The sequence below is a fragment of the Hoplias malabaricus genome, chromosome Y, assembly GCF_029633855.1.
Source record: "Hoplias malabaricus isolate fHopMal1 chromosome Y, fHopMal1.hap1, whole genome shotgun sequence".
Taxonomy (NCBI): Eukaryota; Metazoa; Chordata; class Actinopteri; order Characiformes; family Erythrinidae; genus Hoplias; species Hoplias malabaricus.
Window position 1 is genome coordinate 58994712 of NC_089820.1, and position 20107 is coordinate 59014818.

At 39.8% G+C, this 20107-nt stretch overlaps 1 protein-coding gene across 1 annotated transcript in view; it reads right to left on the bottom strand.

The window, feature by feature from the left end:
• Window positions 1-9922: 9922 nt before the first annotated feature.
• Window positions 9923-20107, bottom strand: part of LOC136678594 (cadherin-11-like) — an 18761-nt gene continuing 8576 nt past the window's right edge. The window contains exons 5-6 of the mRNA XM_066656638.1: window positions 15727-15978; window positions 9923-11916 (exon numbers count right to left, since the gene is read on the bottom strand). Of these exons, the coding sequence (XP_066512735.1) occupies window positions 11420-11916; window positions 15727-15978 (749 nt within the window). The 3' untranslated portion in view covers window positions 9923-11419. The remainder of the gene's footprint in view (window positions 11917-15726; window positions 15979-20107) is intronic.

Sequence of the window (20107 nt, forward strand, 5' to 3'; positions counted from 1 at the left end):
AGAGTGTAAGTGGCATTTAACAGTTCTCTAAAACTTTCCACTTTGCTCCACTTCTGTGTGAGAGACGTCTCAGCGTGTCTCACGCTCTGGAGCAGCAGGTAGGAGATAGAGACGCAGAGAAAGGGGTGAGTGAATGTAGGCCAGACCTGAGAATGTGCTTCAGAGGATTATTTCTGGAGCCACAGAGGAGCGCCGGTGAGAAAACAATTAAGGTTCCCATCGTTCCTTTTTTCCGGGCGGCTTTAATTAACATTTTATTTAATGGCATTGTCTCCCAGGTCCTAGTCGCTAGAGGTAGAGCTAATTAAAACATATATCCTTCAGAAGATCTTAATACGCAGCCGTGTGTTGAGCGCTGACGACGTCCTGCTCTGATCTCAGGCTCTAATAGAGTTAATAGAGCTCTGAATGCTCTGGGTGTGATGTGCAGAGATATAGATTACACTTAAACACATTCCCCCTGATCACGATCCTCAAGGACATTGATGATCGAGGATATTATCTATAACCTCGGCCAATCAGGGGCCGATCCTTCCCTCTCCTCCTCTAATTACGCCGATTATTAACCCAATTCCTGTTTGGGTGTTTCAGATTTCCCCCTTATTAATTAGGTCAATTAAAATAAGTGCTCAACGGTAAGAAGCCATTTATAACTGGACATGTTCGCCAAAGCGAAAGTGGGCTTTACGAGAGTTTCAAGGACGGAGACGAGACGAGAAACTGTTTCATCTGCTCCGTGTGTGGCACAGATCCAATTTCAGTGTTCCTTCCCCCTCAGTGATGGTTTTAGGAGAAGGAAAGTGTGTTTTATACTGGATCTATGTGTTAATAACATCCCATAATTATCAGTGTTCATTTAATACAAAAACACACTTTATCATTATATCTAACCACCTTCAACAAATATAAACACCTCTGCCATTTCCTACTTTTCTCATTTTCTAATTGATTAGTTCCAATTATTTTGGAGCATTTCTATTGGTCCATTCGTCATGGAATTGTTACACAAACATTGACAAAAATAAAGATACATGTTTTTGATTGGACTGCGACTGATGTCTTCTGAAGAATTAACAGTTTTAGTACAATTATCAAAATTTCCTAACTTTTCCAGGAACAGGGATTATATTTTAGGGAATGCCGAGTGTGTGTTGACGGTGTGGTGGCTGTTCTGTGTTTGAAATGTTTGGCTGAGCTACATGATCCCTCAAAATGCCAAGCCCACCGGACCAAACTGCCAGAGAAGGGATTCAGTGGGATTTCTTCTCCATTCTTTCCAACAGAAGCTTGGGGTTTAGAGCTCTGAGCTTCGGCATCATTTTCACCAAAACTGAACCCGTCCCGCTGTGAGAATCTGGAGAAAAATCCTGTCCCTCTCGGAGATAAGAGATTTATGCGTGCCTCGGTGGCTGAGGGACAGAAAAGCAATACGTCCCTGAAGCTGGGCGAGGAATCTGCAGTGAATTATGGGAAGCTAAGCTACTGCTGGTTTCCTCTGACACGCCATAAATCACCACACAACTTCCAACTTTTTCACTTATTTATTTATTTATTTATTAACTGTTTCTTGTTGTTGTTGGTCCTCCAGCCAGTGCACTAAAAATACTTCTCGTATGATGTGGAGAAAGCTTCCTTTTATCTCTCTTGAAGTTGGAAAAGTGTTGTGTCGGTCATTTGTCCTTGCACCAGGTTTGTCCAAAGCAGCCATGTTTTAAAGTCACCAACCGAGGCCGAAGCCTTATTTATTTATTTATTTATTTATTTTTTAAATGCATTTATTAAAATATACATAAAGGAAATTGCAATGCACTTTCAAAAATAAAAGTCCTGTACAGGTACGGAGTTGTGCTCTAAAGGTCCAGACAGTGTCAATGTCCCTTTACTGGTCCAGCAGGGGTCTTAAAGCCAGCTGTGCACCTCGAAGCTCCATTATGTTGGAGAATAGTCTCCAAAAGGAAAGTTGAGCATAAAAGGTGAAAGCAGATTAATTAATACATTCTCAATTACAATTAAATGTGGTTGAGTTTTGTTCCTGAATCACAGGCACTAAGATGAGGCACTGAGGGTCCACCACAGCGACAGTTTATCAGCTTACTCCAGCTTTTATTCTGGTATAAAGTGATTCTGACTGTGATTCTGAATCTCTTCAGAACTTCGGTCCTAGACGTCGGGTCTGTGTATTGTTTATCAATTTAATGTTCTGACCATTTGAGGTGAAATAATAAAAAAGGAGTTTTTATTTGTTACACTCTCAGAGAAAAAAGGCAAAGCACAGGTTCATTATTGTCACTAAAGGTACAGACAGTAGTGTATCTTTAAAGGTACAGCAGTGGTGTTAGAGTCCAGTTGTGTTCCCTAAAGGTTCATTACATTCTCTTCTCCAGAAGGAGAGGGGGATCTCTGTAATCTTCCATTATACAACTGTGGAGAATTAAAGAACACAATAAAAGTCCTGGAGATGAAACGGGGCGAATGAAGTCAACACAATTTTAAAGTCTATAATTATTGTAGAATAAAGTACAGTTATGTTACTCAACTAAAGGTGTTCAGTGTGTTCCCTTGTGTGGACCACCACTGAGAAAATAAATAGGATTTCAATCATTTCTAATTTCCATTTTTTTCCCATTTCTGCTCCTCGAAATCAGAATAAAACAAATAAATAAAAATGACTGTCCACTGTTCATTCTCATTATTCCATGTCTGTGTTTTATGAAAGTGATAGGACTCCACCATCAGAGCAGAGGAGTCCGACCCTCCACCTGTAAACCCCTGACCTTCCACTAAACAGTGAGTAACATATTTGCACGGGTCTAGGGCCGACATTAGACACTGTATCTCCTCATTTCTCCTAAAAACAGTCAGAACATTTAACTGAGAAATGTTACACAGACAAAGTTGGTTCTGTTTTTCTTTTCTCCAAGAGTTTATCCCAATCCCATTCCGTGAAGATGAGATCAGGGCTCTGGGTCAGGCCACTGTTCTGAGTACCACCAGCAGCTACTGGATTCTTCTGTTCATCTCCACATCCTTTCAGACCCTTAGTGTTTAGATTTCTCACAGTGGAGGGACGGAGGGACACAGACAGCTGAGGATGTGCTCGGGTCTGACGTGGGAGTGGAGATGCTATTTGGGGTGACACCATGTCTCTCCTGATTTTCCGATTGGCTTCTGTCCTCCAGTATTTCAGACCTCTCGTATTGTCCTTAAGCACTTTAATGACCTAGTATCAGTCCCTCGAGTATAGCTCATGAAAAGAGAGCACTTTTACCTAATGGTGCTTTTAACTGGACTTTATATAAATGGAGTGACTTTTTCACAGCTCCGTTTTTATCGGTGTAAAATCTCCAGAATCTCCTGTGTGTCTCAGTAATGTTATACTGCTACCTACAGCACAAATACCTCGGGTCAATACCCTTTCACTGAGAGATCCACTGCCTCTGACTTTCTTCCAAGGTCAAGAGCTGGAACACACACACACACACACACACACACACACACACACACAGAGTGCTGAAATATTCTGACGCCTAAAGACTTAACCACCCTCCCTTTAAAGTATGAACCCTCTGAATGTGTTTTATTTCCCGCTGAGCGCTCTCCAGCACAAAGAAGCACTCAGAGCGGATCAGTTACATTTACATTTTTAATTGAGGCATTAATAATGTTAGAGGACAACACAGGGTTTCCTTCTTTAATTTAAACAGACGTCAGTGGATAAAGATTTAATTCAGAGGCATTTTGGAGCATTTCAGTTGGTCCATTCCTCATTAAATTTACACATCCACAAACACTGAGGTATTTATTCCTCTTTGTAGAGCAATGATATCAAATTAACTGATGAGAATACATAGGGTCTAAGGAAGAATTAAAGAATTTCCAAAATGGGAGTTTGACGAATGAAAAGATGCAGCGAAAGTGAAACCCACAACAAGACCTCTGTCTCTCACCCAAACTGTCCCTCAGACAGACAGCATCTCTGAGAGGAGAGAGCAGATAATCAATCTCCACTCTGACTCAGTTCTGTTCTCACCACAGTCATCCCTCCACTGTGAGAAAAACAGCTCAGCACCATGGGTCTGAAAGGACGTGGAGATGGAGAGTAGAATAACCACACACTGAGGAACAGAAATAGACAAAAGGAAGTAAAAAGCCGAAGATTTAACCCTGTCATTAAGGTGGCAATGTGTAATTATTTGTCACTGTACAATGACGTGCTGTGGATGTTGAAGAAGGAAACAGTGCTGTTCCTTCACCACCCCCCACCCCCAATTTTCCTACCAGTCCAGTGCTGTGGGGCTTTTTACCTGTCTACCCCACCTTTGGCTTAGGGCATGTTTACAGCTGCCTCAGAGCATCTTTTTTTTTTTTTTTTTTTTTTTTTTTGTGGGGAATATATGTTTCTGCTACTTTAAAGAAAGAAAGAAAGAAAGAAAGAAAGAAAGAAAGAAAGAAAGAAAAAGAGAAAAAGGAAAAAAAGAAAGAAAGAAAGAAAGAAAGAATGAAAGAAAGAAAGAAAGAAAGAAAAAAAGAAAGAAGTAAAGAAAGAAAGAAAGAAAGAAAGAAAGAAAGAAGAAAAAGAAAAAAAAGAAAGAAAGAAAGAAAGAAAGAAAGAAAGAAAGAAAGACACTTTTTTTCATTAATATGTAAGTTGCTCACTGCGACCCTGAACTGGAAAAGTGGTTACAGATAATGAATGAATGAATGAATCAATCAATCAATCAATCAATGTAAGCTGATATCTCAATATTTCCATATACTAAATTTCTTGGAGATACTAAGTAAATATACGTCTAAAAATAATGAGATAGTATTAATTGAGTTACTCTCTAAATGAGATAACAGCTCAATATCTCAAAATATCTCAAAATACCTTCATCGTATCTTGAAATATTGAGATAGCAACTTTCATATTAATGAAAAAACCAAAAAAACTAAAAGTGCCTTTTTGCAGTATTATTTTTTTGTGGTGGAAATGGACTTCCATAGAATGGCATTAAAAGTTTGGAGCTGCTTTTGTTTATTATTTTTTTATTTTATTTTAATGATATATTACAGCTCTCTTAATTTGTCCTTAACATATAAAAGTCTCATAAAACAGTTCTCCATCCTAAGAAACTTTTTCCATAAATGAATAAAAGTAATAAAAAGACGAGGATCAAACAAGAGCGAGTGGTGAAAAAAAAAAAAAATCAATGCCCCTGAGTGACAGAGTTATTTAAACAGCTCCTCTTCAGTGATAATGCACTATTAGCACTATCGGGTTCCTGCTGGCGGTTAGTCGCAGCCATTTGTGCTTTGGTCAGATTTCATGTAGCTGTCATGTCTCCTCTGCACAATTTACTGATGTAGAGCAGCAGAGGGAGAGAGGGAGCGAGGGAGAGACAGAGAGATAAACGATGAGAACAGACGATGTGGTCTGGGGAGATTTACAGAGAGATATCATTCACGTCCCATTTGCTCTGCTCCGTGTAAATCTGATGGAGTTGCTCTACTCCAACTATTTTCAAACAGCTCCACTTTCACTTCTCCTCAGGCGCATTAGTGAGTAAAGGGTTCTGGCTCCTGCTGAACTGGGTGTAGCTTAACCATGGAGACTGATGTTGTGTAAGTATGGAAATGTGTGTACTCTAATCATGGATATCGATGTAATGTTACCATGGAAATGTGTGTACTGTAACCATAGTAATAATAGTACTGTACTCATGGTAATGCAATCATGGTAAACCGGTGGGAACGGATGTTGTGTAACCATAGAAACGGATGTAGTGTAACCATGGAGATGTGTGCAGTGTAACCATTGAAATGTGTGTACTGTAACCATGGAGTTGTGTGCAGTGTAACCATGGAAATGTGTTTACTGTAACCATGGAAATGTGTATACTGTAGCCATGGAAATATGCATAGTGTAGCCATGGAAATGTGTATAGTGTAACCATAGAAATGTGTGTACTGTGACCATAGAAATGTGTGCAGTGTATCCATGGAAATGTGTGTACTGTAACCATGGAAAAGTGTGCAGTGTATCCAGGGAAATGTGTGCAGTGTATCCATGGAAATGTGTGTACTGTAACCATGGAAATGTGTGCAGTGTATCCATGGAAATGTGTGTACTGTAACCATGGAAATGTGCATAGTATAGCCATAGAAATGTGTGTACTGTAACCATGGAAATGTGTGCAGTGTATCCATGGAAATGTGTGCAGTGTAACCATGGAAATGTGTGGATTGTAACCATGGAAATGTGTGCAGTGTATCCATGGACATGTGTGTACTGTAACCATGGAAAAGTGTGCAGTGTATCCATTGAAATGTGCATAGTATAGCCATGGAAATGTGTGTACTGTAACCATGGAAATGTGTGCAGTGTAACTATAGAAATGTGTGTACTGTAAACATGGAAATGTGCGTAGTGTAGCCATGAAAATTAATGTACGGTAACCATGGAAATGTGCATATTGTAATCATGGGAATGTATGTAGCGTAACCATGGTAATATTTATAGTGTACTGTTGAATAACAGTAGATTTGGATATAACTCGTTATAACCTGGGAAAAAGTAGAAAGTAGAGTCAGACATCTTTAAACGTGGAAGTGTGTACAGTGTGACTTACATCGTATAATGGACAGTGGACAGAAGCTCTGATTCTAACTATAGAAAAAGCCCTATATAATTGGAGAGCTCTTCACACACACACACACACACACACACACGCCCGGCCTCAGGTGCATCCCTGGCCCTGCACTTAATGTTGCGCAGCGCCAGTGTCAGGAAGCAGCTATTGATTCATGGTTTCTGGGGAAGATTCTGACACTTTCTTATGGATCTGTGAGATAAGAGACAGGCTGCTGGAGAGCTGCTGCACTTCTCCTCCCTCTTTCCTGCCCTCCTCCCTTTCCTTCCCTCAATCCCTCGCTCCTGTGGCTCGTAGAGGAGAAGCAGAGGTCAGACGCAGCGGCAGGGCTGGACCTGAGGGCCCACGGGGGCCACAGAGTGCAGGTTAATCACCTGAGCAGAGAGAGGGGTCAGGTGAGGTAGGGAGAGGGCAGGAGAGTGGCCCCCTGATACACACACACCCACAGTGTTGAATAAAACAGGCCTTCCATCAACAACTCAATCAGACATCAGCCACACACTTTTTTAAGAGCTGAAACCATGTTTAAATAATAAAAACAGGCTAAGTTCATATCACCAGCCTTAAGTGACTCAAATCAGATTCTTTTCCCTCAATGTGATTCACGTCTGATCTTTTCAAAGCTGTACTTCATTGATTATAAAACTACTCCACACAGATGTGGCTCTAGTTCGACTGGAAGATGTGAAGCTCAGGCCCATCATTATGTTATTCGACAGACGACACAATGCGTGAGTGCGGAAACTGTTATTTATGACCTACACCGTGCACTACACAGGGTGGACAGAGATATTTGAGAACCACGTCCCAGGTCCCGAGAAATATGTGATACACATGAGTTAATAATGTCTAAAGTCGTCTCAGAAATACAGTGTGTTTGTGTGTGTTGCTGGTGATGTAGATGATGTGCTTAAATAGATTAGTGTAAACATGCTGCCATTTCAGGGACAGATCTGATCACATTACACACAGATACATGTCGCTTTAATGAATGTGAACCATCAAAGTCCCATCAGAGCAACATAAATAAATAATTAATATTTATTAATAAATAATAAAATAATCTGAACTGAAGAATGAGGATTGTAATGTGAACGTAGACACAGACGTTACTGTAGAAATTAGGTGTAGTGTGGGAATGGGTGTAGTGTAACCATGGAAACGTGTATTGGGGCAACTGAAGTATAGAAATAGGTATATTGTAAATATGTGTATGTGTGTGTGTTTGTGTGTGTGTGTGTGTGTGTGTGTGTGTGTGTGTGTGTGTGTGTGACCTCAGGATGAGGACAAGAGCTTGTTTTCCACTGTTTAAACTGCAATGAAATGAGCTGAGTTTGAGTGGAATGTTATGTCTGAACAGTACTTTTAATATATAAAGATTATTCAAATTGTTTCTAGACATGTTTTTCGAGTCTTATTCTACTGTCAGAAGCATTTCATTTACCCATTGTCCATAACCCTTATCCAGTTGAGGGTTGTGACGTGGGTGGGGCCGGTTTTAGATGATGTCCTCTTGCTAAGACTTTATTTTTCTGCCGTGAAGTGATGGAGCTACACCTGGAAATCAGCTGAGAGCAGATGCAGGAGCTCAGCACCTCCCAGCTATGGGTGTTTTATACTTATTTCTTTATTTTTTAACAAAGTGCACATTGACCTTTCAGCAGAGGCGTCCCTTGGCGAAACTCAGCGGAGATGAACTAAAGATGTAGCCTCCACTGGACAGGAGCTGGAAACGCTGCAGCTGTGAAAGGAGCTCGGTGCGTTCGGGTTTCAAGGCGAGACGGCGGACTGGGAAATGATTAAATGGGGATTCTGGACCTGTCAGTCATTTTCAGATTTATGGGATGAGCCAGATAACATCCTGTCTGTACCCTTCATCATGGAACGGTCAGAAATCAACATCAGTGTGTTTACTTTAACAAAACTGACAGTTTATGTCCACACCCACTCCGCCCAGTAATAACTATCTTTATGACATCATCAACAACAACGTTTTCTAACAATATAAAGCTCTGTTCATTAACTTTTAAAAGTAGTACAAATAATGATCATAAACTCCACATAGAAATTAAATGTTTCTCGCTGAAACAGGACAGACTGTTATTTTCTCAATGAGGGAGATTTATATACACTTTTAAAGAAAAGATGAAGTAATGAAGAGCCTGTAAATAATGAATAATAATCAGAATTATACTGTTGTTTTTATCCACACCCTTGGCTTGTGCTGAGCACATTTCACACATTGCTATTAAATGTCTACCCAAGTGGTTGCTAGTGTATTGCTATGCTATGGTATCCCAGGTGGTTGCTAGTGTATTGCTATGCTATGCTATACCAGGTGGTTGCTAGTGTATTGCTATGCTATGGTATCCCAGGTGGTTGCTAGTGTATTGCTATGCTATGGTATCCCAGGTGGTTGCTAGTGTATTGCTATGCTATGGTATCCCAGGTGGTTGCTAGTGTATTGCTATGCTATGGTATCCCAGGTGGTTGCTAGTGTATTGCTATGCTATGGTATCCCAGGTGGTTGCTAGTGTATTGCTATGCTATGGTATCCCAGGTGGTTGCTAGTGTATTGTTATGCTATGGTATCCCAGGTGGTTGCTAGTGTATTGCTATGCTATGGTATCCCAGGCGGTTGCTAGTGTATTGCTATGCTATGGTATCCCAGGCGGTTGCTAGTGTATTGCTATGCTATGGTATCCCAGGCGGTTGCTAGTGTATTGCTATGCTATGGTATTCCAGGTGGTTGCTAGTGTATTGCTATACTATGGTATCCCAGGCGGTTGCTAGTGTATTGCTATGCTATGGTATACCAGGTGGTTGCTAGTGTATTGCTATGCTATGGTATCCCAGGTGGTTGCTAGTGTTTTGCTACTCTATTGCTAATGTATTTCAGGTGGTTGCTAATACTGCTGCTTTTAAAATAATTTATGTTCCGTGTGAACGAACTTAAAATAATTTAAAAACAATTTTCCAAGAGACAAGATATATTTTTTCTTGATAAATGAGGATGAAAGCTGTTGAAATTACATACCATTTTTTTTTCTTGATTAAAAACAAAAAGAGAAATACAGACAACACAAGAACAGCAAGTTGGTTTCGTAAATTCACCTTAAAATCCCTGATTTCTTAAAGTGGTCTCAGATTTCGGAGCCCACTGTAGATTCACAGATTTATAAACACCCTCCGTTATTTTATAAAAAGAGCATTTATTTCAAAGTTTTCCGCTTCGTAGATTGAAGCACATAATAAAGCAACAGTACAATGTTCATAAAATATAAGTGTGATGCTGTAACAGTTTCTTACATGTTGAAATACTGATATTCGTATGTATACTAAAATAAGAACTTTTAAAATTGTACAAATAGTTACCATAAAATCGACATAGAAATTAGCTGTTTCTCACTGCAACAGGACAGATTGCTATTTTTCTCAATGAGGGAGAGTAATATACGCCGTAAAAGAAAAGATGAAGAAATGAAGAGAGAATAATGAATAATAATCAGAATTATATTGTCATAAAAAAGAGAAGATTCTACATGAACCAATAGGCGCAAGGTTGATCCTCAGGAGACATCTGCACGTTTGTACTGTACATACGTTATATGGTTTCTTCTTGCTTTAGGATATAGTTTTCAAGTTATAAAAGAAAACAAAAAATGCACTGCGTTGTGAGTGTGTCCATAAATTTTAAGGCGATATTTTGAGCTCATGTGTCTGTCTTTATCTGTGATCCTTCGTTGGTGGCGGCTGTGGCCTTAAGGTGGGCCTGCTTTTGTTTTGATTATTCTTTTGTTTTCTTATTTTTATATTTTCTTTTTTTTTATGCGTGAAATCCAACATCAGGACTTGATTATATAAAAAAGAACAAAAATGATAAAAACAAATAATAATTATAATAATAATAAAAACAAAAATAAGAAGAAGATTAAGAAGAACAAGAAGACGTCCTTTGTTGAGGGGCAGGTCCTCCAGCAGCCAGTAGGAGGCGCTACAGAAGAAGGGATGAAGTTTGCTGAATGTCGTTCTTTTGTTATTTTTCACGTAAATAAGGCAACTGTTTATTTTCTCTGATGTGAGCTCATTCACAGTATCAGCATTTCCATGTTCTGTCGTTTCTGTGATCCATCTTTAACGAACAAGAGACGTGAAACACGTGAAAACGTCGCCTTCTTCCGTTCAGGAGTGAGTTGGAGTTTCCATACATCCCACAGAGGTGTCTTTTTATTTTATTTATTATTATATATATTTTTTCATCATTATTCCTAAATCTTTTTTAATCCGTCTTCAGGTATCGTACCGCAAATGAAAATGATCTACGGCGGTCCACTGGCGCGAGAGTTCCAGACAAGCAACCTAAAAATAAAAACTAAACAAAAAAGTAAACATTTACTATAAATAGTAAATGAACTCGCGGAATACTTTATAGTTTTATAGTAAACTTCACACAGTACACAGAGTTAGTGGAAGTGGGAGCAAGGTATAAGAAGGAAGGGGGGAGGGCATTAAAAAATGGAAAACTGGGAACTGGAATCCAAAAGCAGGAAAGGCAAAGTAAGTCTTCTTTAGACCGTCAAAAACTGGAAAAGTGAAAACTGAAGAAATACAAAATGGAAAGGGCAAAATAAGCGGGTTGTAAGATGTAAAAAAACTGGATTCTAAAAAAATGGAAAGGGAATAATAAGTGGTTGCAAGATTGTTCAAAACCGGAAAACCCAAAACCTGGAATCCTGGAAAACCAAAAAAACGGAAAGTAACGCTAGAAATGGCTAAGGAAGTGGTCGTTAGGAGTTGTCATCAGCGGAGTCTTTGGAGCCGTACAGGTCGGCGAGTTTTTTGAAGCGCGGTCCCCAGCTGTGGAGGTAGTCGTAGTCCAGGTCTGAGTCGGTGGTGACGGACTCGAGGGAGCTCAGTGAGCCGGCGACGGAGCCCCGCCCCTCGTAGCCATAGACCTGGATGGAGTCGTAAGGGGGCGCCGTGGGGTCGTTGTCGGCCTCGCTGATGCGGGTCTTTATGAAGTCGTCCACGTCTACGCTGCTGGCCGCCGGCCTCATGCCTGGCCTCAGGGGGAACTGCAGCTCAGGTTTGATGTCCTTCCGCGGCAGGAAGCCGTTGGCGCCGTCGGGGTTCTGCAGCGTGGCGATGTCGAACGCCTCCGTGTCCTCCTCCCCTCCGCCCTCGTCGTCGTACGTGATGATGTTCTCACGCACGTCCTCCTCCTCGAACATGATCAGAGGCTCCTTCTTCTGACGCCGTAGAGCCACGAACAACACCACGATCGCTGAGAGGAGAAACACACACCGTAAGTAAGATTCCTTCTCAAACTGATCAAACTTTTATATCACATTCTGTTAAGTCAAGCACTTCTGAGCACCTGTTTCCATGTAGTTTCACAGTCTTAAATCCAAGGCAAAAATACACTGCTTATCTATATTTTACAACGACAGGACTTACCTCTGTGATATAATACATCTGGTCTACACAGAACTTTCACAGGATGATAATAATAATGCAGAAAAAAATATATATATATCCCATCAGATCCAAAATCCATATTTATGTTTCAACACTGCACTCACAAATCAGTGCCCTAGAGTGTCCTTTAGTTTAGGTTTGTTTTGTCCTGCTTTAGTCTTTTTGCACTGGAGAAGGTCCTCTCAGGATGCAGATGTTTCAAGGAAAAGTCTCCCAGGACTCCCAGTGGCCCATGTGCTATAATTTATTTTTTAGCATATAGTTCAGCGATTTTGATCAGGGGGAGGTCTTGAGCTCCCAGAGGAAAGCCCCATAGACACATAATGAAACTGTGAACTGCACCAAAGTGAGCGATGGATAACTGTAAATGTCCTGAGTGACTGCAGATACAAACTGACCTATTGTCATTAACCTTAAATGGTGTGGAAATTAATTCTTATTGATAGATTCATACTTTGGAATGGATATATTGCAAAAAATCCACTGTGCATTTTTCATCATAATTGCTAGAAAACATAAGTGTATAGCCTTACATTTTAGTGAAATTTTAAACAAATACCTAAGTGTTTATATTTAGAAATAAAATGCGTCAGCATGCTCTAAAACATCTGTGAATGCTTTTGAATTGAATATATTTGATAATTTATTTATTTAAAATGGAAATTGATTGCTTAATAAAAATTTCTTGACATAAATTTTGATGTGATATTTCAGAAAATATATGTTTAATGTTATTTAAATGATGTGGAAATTAATTCTTATTGATAGATTCATACTTTGGAATGGATATATTGCAAAAAATCTACTGTGCATTTTTCATCAAAATTGCTAGAAAACGTAAGTGTATAGGCTTATATTTTAGTGAATTTTTGAACAAATTCCTAAGTGTTTATATTTAGAAATGAAAGGTTTCAGCATGCTCTAAAAAATCTGTGAATGCTGTTGAATTGAATATATTTGATAATATATTTATTTAAAATGGAAATTCATTGCTTAATCGAAATATCTTGACATATGTTTTTGTGTGATATTTCAGAAAATATATGTTTAATGTTATTTAAATGATGTGGAAATTAATTCTTATTGATAGATTCATACTTTGGAATGGATATATTGCAAAAAATCCACTGTGCATTTTTCATCATAATTGCTAGAAAACATAAGTGTATAGCCTTACATTTTAGTGAAATTTTAAACAAATACCTAAGTGTTTATATTTAGAAATAAAATGCGTCAGCATGCTCTAAAACATCTGTGAATGCTGTTGAATTGAATATATTTGATAATTTATTTATTTAAAATGGAAATTGATTGCTTAATAAAAATTTCTTGACATAAGTTTTGATGTAATATTTCAGAAAATATATGTTTAATGTTATTTAAATGATGTGGAAATTAATTCTTATTGATAGATTCATACTTTGGAATGGATATATTGCAAAAAATCTACTGTGCATTTTTCATCAAAATTGCTAGAAAACGTAAGTGTATAGCCTTACATTTTAGTGAATTTTTGAACAAATTCCTAAGTGTTTATATTTGGTAATAAATCACTTGAACATGCTTTTAAACATCTGTGAGTACTGTTGAATTGAATATATTTAATCATTTCTACTGTAAAAATGGAAATTCATTGCTTAATAAAAATTTCTTGACATATATTTTTGAGTGATATTTCAGAAAATATATGTTTAATGTTATTTAAATGATGTGGAAATTAATTCTTATTGATAGACTCATACTTTGGAATGGATATATTGCAAAAAATCTACTGTGCATTTTTCATCAAAATTGCTAGAAAACGTAAGTGTATAGGCTTATATTTTAGTGAATTTTTGAACAAATTCCTAAGTGTTTATATTTAGAAATGAAAGGTTTCAGCATGCTCTAAAAAATCTGTGAATGCTGTTGAATTGAATATATTTGATAATATATTTATTTAAAATGGAAATTCATTGCTTAATCGAAATATCTTGACATATGTTTTTGTGTGATATTTCAGAAAATATATGTTTAATGTTATTTAAATGATGTGGAAATTAATTCTTATTGATAGATTCATACTTTGGAATGGATATATTGCAAAAAATCCACTGTGCATTTTTCATCATAATTGCTAGAAAACGTAAGTGTATAGCCTTACACTTTAGTGAAATTTTGAACAAATTCCTAAGTGTTTATATTTAGAAATAAAATGTTTCAGCATGCTCTAAAATATATGTGAATGCTGGTAAATCAAATATATTTAATGATTTCTACTGTAAAAATAGAAATTCATTGCTTAATAAAAATTTCTTGACATATGTTTTGATGTGATATTTCAGAAAATATATGTTTAATATTATTTAAATGATGTGGAAATGAATTCTTATTGATAGATTCATACTTTGGAATGGATATATTGCAAAAAATCCACTGTGCATTTTTCATCAAAATTGCTAGAAAACGTAAGTGTATAGCCTTACATTTTAGTAAAATTTTGAACAAATTCCTAAGTGTTTATATTTAGAAATAAAATGTTTCAGCATGCTCTAAAATATATGTGAATGCTGGTAAATCAAATATATTTAATAATTTCTACTGTAAAAATAGAAATTCATTGCTTAATAAAAATTTCTTGACATATGTTTTGATGTGATATTTCAGAAAATATATGTTTAATATTATTTAAATGATGTGGAAATGAATTCTTATTGATATATTCACACTTTGGAATGGATATATTGCAAAAAATCCACTGTGCATTTTTCATCAAAATTGCTAGAAAATGTAAGTGTATAGCCATATTTTTTTACTGAATTTTTGAAGAAATTTCTTAGTGTTTATGTTTGGTAATAAGTCACTTGAACATGCTCTTAAACATCTGTGTGTACTGTTGAATTGAATATATTTAATCATTTCTACTGTAAAAATGGAAATTCATTGCTTAATAAAAAATTCTTGACATATGTTTTTGTGTGATATTTCAGAAAATATGTTTAATGTTATTTAACTGGGTACCACTTTAAAATAAGACTACACTTCTAAAGGTTTATTGTTGGTTTATAAACCTGTTTATTACATGGTTATCAATTAGCTTATAAACACCTTAGCTTTTAGGTCCTAAATAATTACATTTCACATGTAAAAGTGCACCACATTATCACCATAGTCTAAAAAAGTCACTCTGTCAGTGGTTAATTGAATAAAATGCCGTGGTAAAATGATTAAACTCAATTAAAGTATGTGCTGAAGCTGACAGGGTTAACGTCGACTGATGGAGGAGGAAGCAAGGTCAGTATTTGGCAGAATCTGAAGTTTGTAACAAGTCACTGACTGTGATATAAATGGTTAGTAATTATTTTTAATGTGTTTACAGCCTAATAACCATTTTATTATAAAGTGGTACCAGAATGGATTTATCATCTGTGTCCAAAGAAAACCAGGTCTCTGTGTGTGTGGATGTTTAGTTCCTACATCATTTGAACACAGCATCTGTCCTTCACACTGTGTGTAAAATTCATGACTTCCACTGAACGTTAAGGATTTTCCTTCTCCTGTAAAATACACACACACACACACACACACACACACACACACACACACACACACCATAGTCCTACAGTGCTGTACGTACCCAGCAGGATGACGATGCAGGCGAGGATGGCGATGAGCGCCCCTGTGCTTAGTCCAGCCGGGAGGACGTACGGCTCCACGTTGCAGGTCAGAATGGTGTCTTTACTGTCACAGCTGCACACGCGGATCACCAGCGTGTTGGAGCTGCTCAGCGGAGGAACCCCGTTATCGTTGATCTCGATCGGCAGCTCGTACACGTCCTGGCTCAACCGGCTGAAGCCCCTCCGGACCACCACCACGTTCGCCGTGTTGTCTGTGGTACGACGGAGAAACAGAGTGGAAACTTGAGGACGTCTGAGCAACACCCCGGGAAAACAACTGTGTAATAACTATCTGTGGATCTGTTAAATATCAACATCAATAATTCATATCTCTCAAAAACTATTACACAATATTTAATTCCTGATGATTCCTCAAACCTTTTCAAATTATTGGGAAATTCTGAAGAAAAACTGAGATACAAAACATAAAACTGGGCGTAAACCGTTATGTTTCAATAGTTGAATGTAGCACCTGAACACCAGCCAGTGAACTTTATCTCAGCTCTGTATGGGGTGCCCTTGTAGTGGATCAGACACAGCAGTGGCTACTAGAGTTTTTAACATCGGCTGGATGTTTTTGGTCGGTGGACTGTTCTCAGTCCAGACACTGAGGGGTTTAAAAACTCCAGCAGCACTGCTGTGTCTGATCCACTCTACACCAGCACAACACACACTAACACACCACCACCACGTCAGTGTCACTGCAGCGCTGAGAATGATCCACCACCACATCACACCTGCTCTGTGGGGGTCCTGAGAGCTGAATAACAGGGGGAAAGGGGGGTAACAAAGTATGCAGAGCAACAGATGAACTACAGTCTGTAAGTGTAGAAATACAGAGTGACCAGAGTGTGGTCAGTGGGGCTGAGGACGTCAGGGTGAAGAGGATGGAGCTGTGTAACACACGTCTTTAATCCAGAGGCTCTTATCTTCTCAGGGAGTGTAATCAGAGCAGTGATGGAGGTGGAGTTTATTGACTTTATTTGCTGTATTGGCTTTAGTGAAGGTTGAAGATGCTCTGGATCAGAGCCAACACACACACACACACACACACACACTCACACTTATCCCTGCAAGGTCACCAAGATGGAGAGAGTTCATTTAGACGCCCTGTGGCTTCTGTAATTCTCCCTCAATCTGCCCCTGCTCGCTCTCTCTCTCTCTCTCTCTCTCTCTCTCTTCTCTCTTCTTTTTTCTCTCTCTCTCACACTCTCTTCTTTAACCCACTCTCTCTCTGTTCCTCTTGCTCGATGTACTCTCTCTCTCTCTGTCTGTCTCACTAACTCAACTGCTCAGTCTCTCTTTCTTTCTGACTCTCTCTATCTCTCTCTACCTCTAATGGCATGCCTTCCTCTGCAGCTCGGCCCAGAGTAAAGACTCCATCCCTGTCACCACCTCTCATAACCTCTATATCTCTCTGTCCATCACTCTGTAAAATGTCCTGTGTGAGGTCGCCATGGAAACGCTGTCCCTCCTCTGAGGCTGCGCTCCTTAAACACTGTTGACCGAACCATTCCAAGCCACTCGCCGTAGTAAACAACTTCAGCTGAGGAGCCTGACACTAACATCCCTCTCGAAATCTCCCTGTAACAGGCCACACTTCCCTGTGGGTCATCTTCCCTGAGGCTACACCACAGCCGCGTGACGCTGTTCTGACCACTTACGCGGGCCACATTAATGCAGGTTTATGCCACTAGGGGCTCCAAACAGAAACAGTGCTGTAAACTGAAAATGACACAAACACAACACACTGTTGTTTCTAATGTTTTGGAGTGTTTCTGATAAAGTGGCCAGTGAGTGTCAGTAGAGGGGGGTGTTTCTGATAAAGTGGCCAGTGAGTGTCAGTAGAGGAGGGTGTTTCTGATAAAGTGGCCAGTGTGTGTCAGTAGAGGGGGGTGTTTCTGATAAAGTGGCCAGTGAGTGTCAGTAGAAGGGGGGTGTTTCTGATAAAGTGGCCAGTGAGTGTCAGTAGAGGAGGGTGTTTCTGATAAAGTGGCCAGTGTGTGTCAGTAGAGGGGGGTGTTTCTGATAAAGTGGCCCGTGAGTGTCAGTAGAAGGGGGGTGTTTCTGATAAAGTGGCCAGTGAGGGTCAGTAAAGGGGGGGGGGGGTGTTTCTGATAAAGTGGCCAGTGAGGGTCAGTAGAGGGGGGTGTTTCTGATAAAGTGGCCAGTGAGTGTCAGTAGAAGGGGGGTGTTTCTGATAAAGTGGCCAGTGAGTGTCAGTTGAGGGGGGGTGTTTCTGGTAAAGTGGCCAGTGAGTGTCAGTAGAGGGGGGGTGTTTCTGATAAAGTGGCCAGTGAGTGTCAGTTGAGGGGGGGTGTTTCTGATAAAGTGGCCAGTGAGTGTCAGTAGAGGGGGGGTGTTTCTGATAAAGTGGCCAGTGAGGGTCAGTAGAGGGGGGTGTTTCTGATAAAGTGTCCAGTGAGTGTCAGTAGAGGGGGGGGTGTTTCTGATAAAGTGGCCAGTGAGTGTCAGTAGAGGGGGGGGTGTTTCTGATAAAGTGGCCAGTGAGTGTCAGTAGAGGGGGGGTGTTTCTGATAAAGTGGCCAGTGAGTGTCAGTTGAGGGGATGTGTTTCTGATAAAGTGGCCAATGAGTGTCAGTAGAGGGGGGGTGTTTCTGATAAAGTGGCCAGTGAGGGTCAGTAGAGGGGGGGTGTTTCTGATAAAGTGGCCAGTGAGGGTCAGTAAAGGGGGGGGGGTGTTTCTGATAAAGTGGCCAGTGAGGGTCAGTAGAGGGGGGGTGTTTCTGATAAAGTGGCCAGTGAGTGTCAGTAGAGGGGGGGTGTTTCTGATAAAGTGGCCAGTGAGTGTCAGTAGAGGGGGGGTGTTTCTGATAAAGTGGCCAGTGAGTGTCAGTAGAGGGGGGGTGTTTCTGATAAAGTGGCCAGTGAGTGTCAGTTGAGGGGGGGTGTTTCTGATAAAGTGGCCAGTGAGGGTCAGTAAAGGGGGGGGGGGGGGGTGTTTCTGATAAAGTGGCCAGTGAGTGTCAGTAGAGGGGGGGTGCTTTGGCTGAACGATGATTAAACAGTTTATATCTCCAAAGTCATTAACATATTTTTATTTCCTCTTTTAAATGTAGCTGAGCTGATGGAGGACAGGCACAAGTTTTTCATTCGTGTGATGGATGGATGGAGAGATGGAGGGATGGAGATAAAGCGTGAGAGAGAAAGCTCTTCAAATCTGTGACCATTTGAAAGGCTCTTCAGGCTGCGATAACACCGGTCAATCTCAGAGGACTAATCTCTCTCTCTCTCTCTTTCTGTGTCAAACACACACACACACACACACACACACACACACACACACACACACACGACTCACACTACTGGATTTAGAAATGACTCAGAAGAAAAGGCACTCATTTTCTCTCTCGTTAAAGCAGATCATATAGGAGACTCTCTCTCTCTCTCTCTCTCTCTCTCTCTCTCTCTCTCTCTCTCTCTCTCTCTCTCTTTCTCTTTCTTTCTCCCTCTCTATCTCTATGTCTCTCTCTCTCTCTCTCTCTCTCTCTCTCTCTCTCTCTCTCTCTCTCTTTCTTTCTCCCTCTCTATCTCTATGTCTCTCTCTCTCTCTCTCTCTCTCTCTCTCTCTCTCTCTCTCTCTCTCTCTCTCTCTCTCTCTCTCTCTGGTTATAACTGTTAAGTAAGTTATTTATATAAATGTGTGTGTGCTTGTCGTCTGTTGGCCTTGAGGCCTGAGCTTCTCGCCTCTTTGTCAGCTCCAGGCTCTGTGCCCTCACAGCAGCTTGGAGAGAGAGAGGGAGCAAGAGAGAGACAGAGAGTGAGAGAGAGAGAGAGAGAGAGAGAGATAGACAGACAGAGACAGAGAGAGAGAGAGAGAAAGAGAGAGAGAGAGCACTAATCATTATGCCAGCCCACTAGCGAGGCCTTGGCCCTGAACCCACAGCCTGTGATGTGATTAGAGAGAAACACGAGTGAATCCAGATCTTTGTATCACCACAGACACCACATAATCTCCATAATCATCCACATGAGGGCAAACAGGGTGTTTACAGACTTTAGAGATCGACAGATTGGTAAATAACATTTACATTATATGACAAAGGTAAATAAATATGGTCTGTTTTGTCTGTATAATCTCTCAGGACATTTCAACACACTGCAATACACTACAGGAAATGTAGGGGGTGCTATGGGATTTATAATTGTTTAAAAAAAGGGCATTTAAAAGTGAAATTTGCAGTTTTAATGAATAAATTATCGGGTTGTGCTGGAAACCACTCTAATGTGTTTACGAAGCCCCAGTGTCTGTAAATGAGTAAAAAAACAAAGTGTCTGGACAACAAAGCACAGGGGGCAATATATACCTCACAGGGGGTG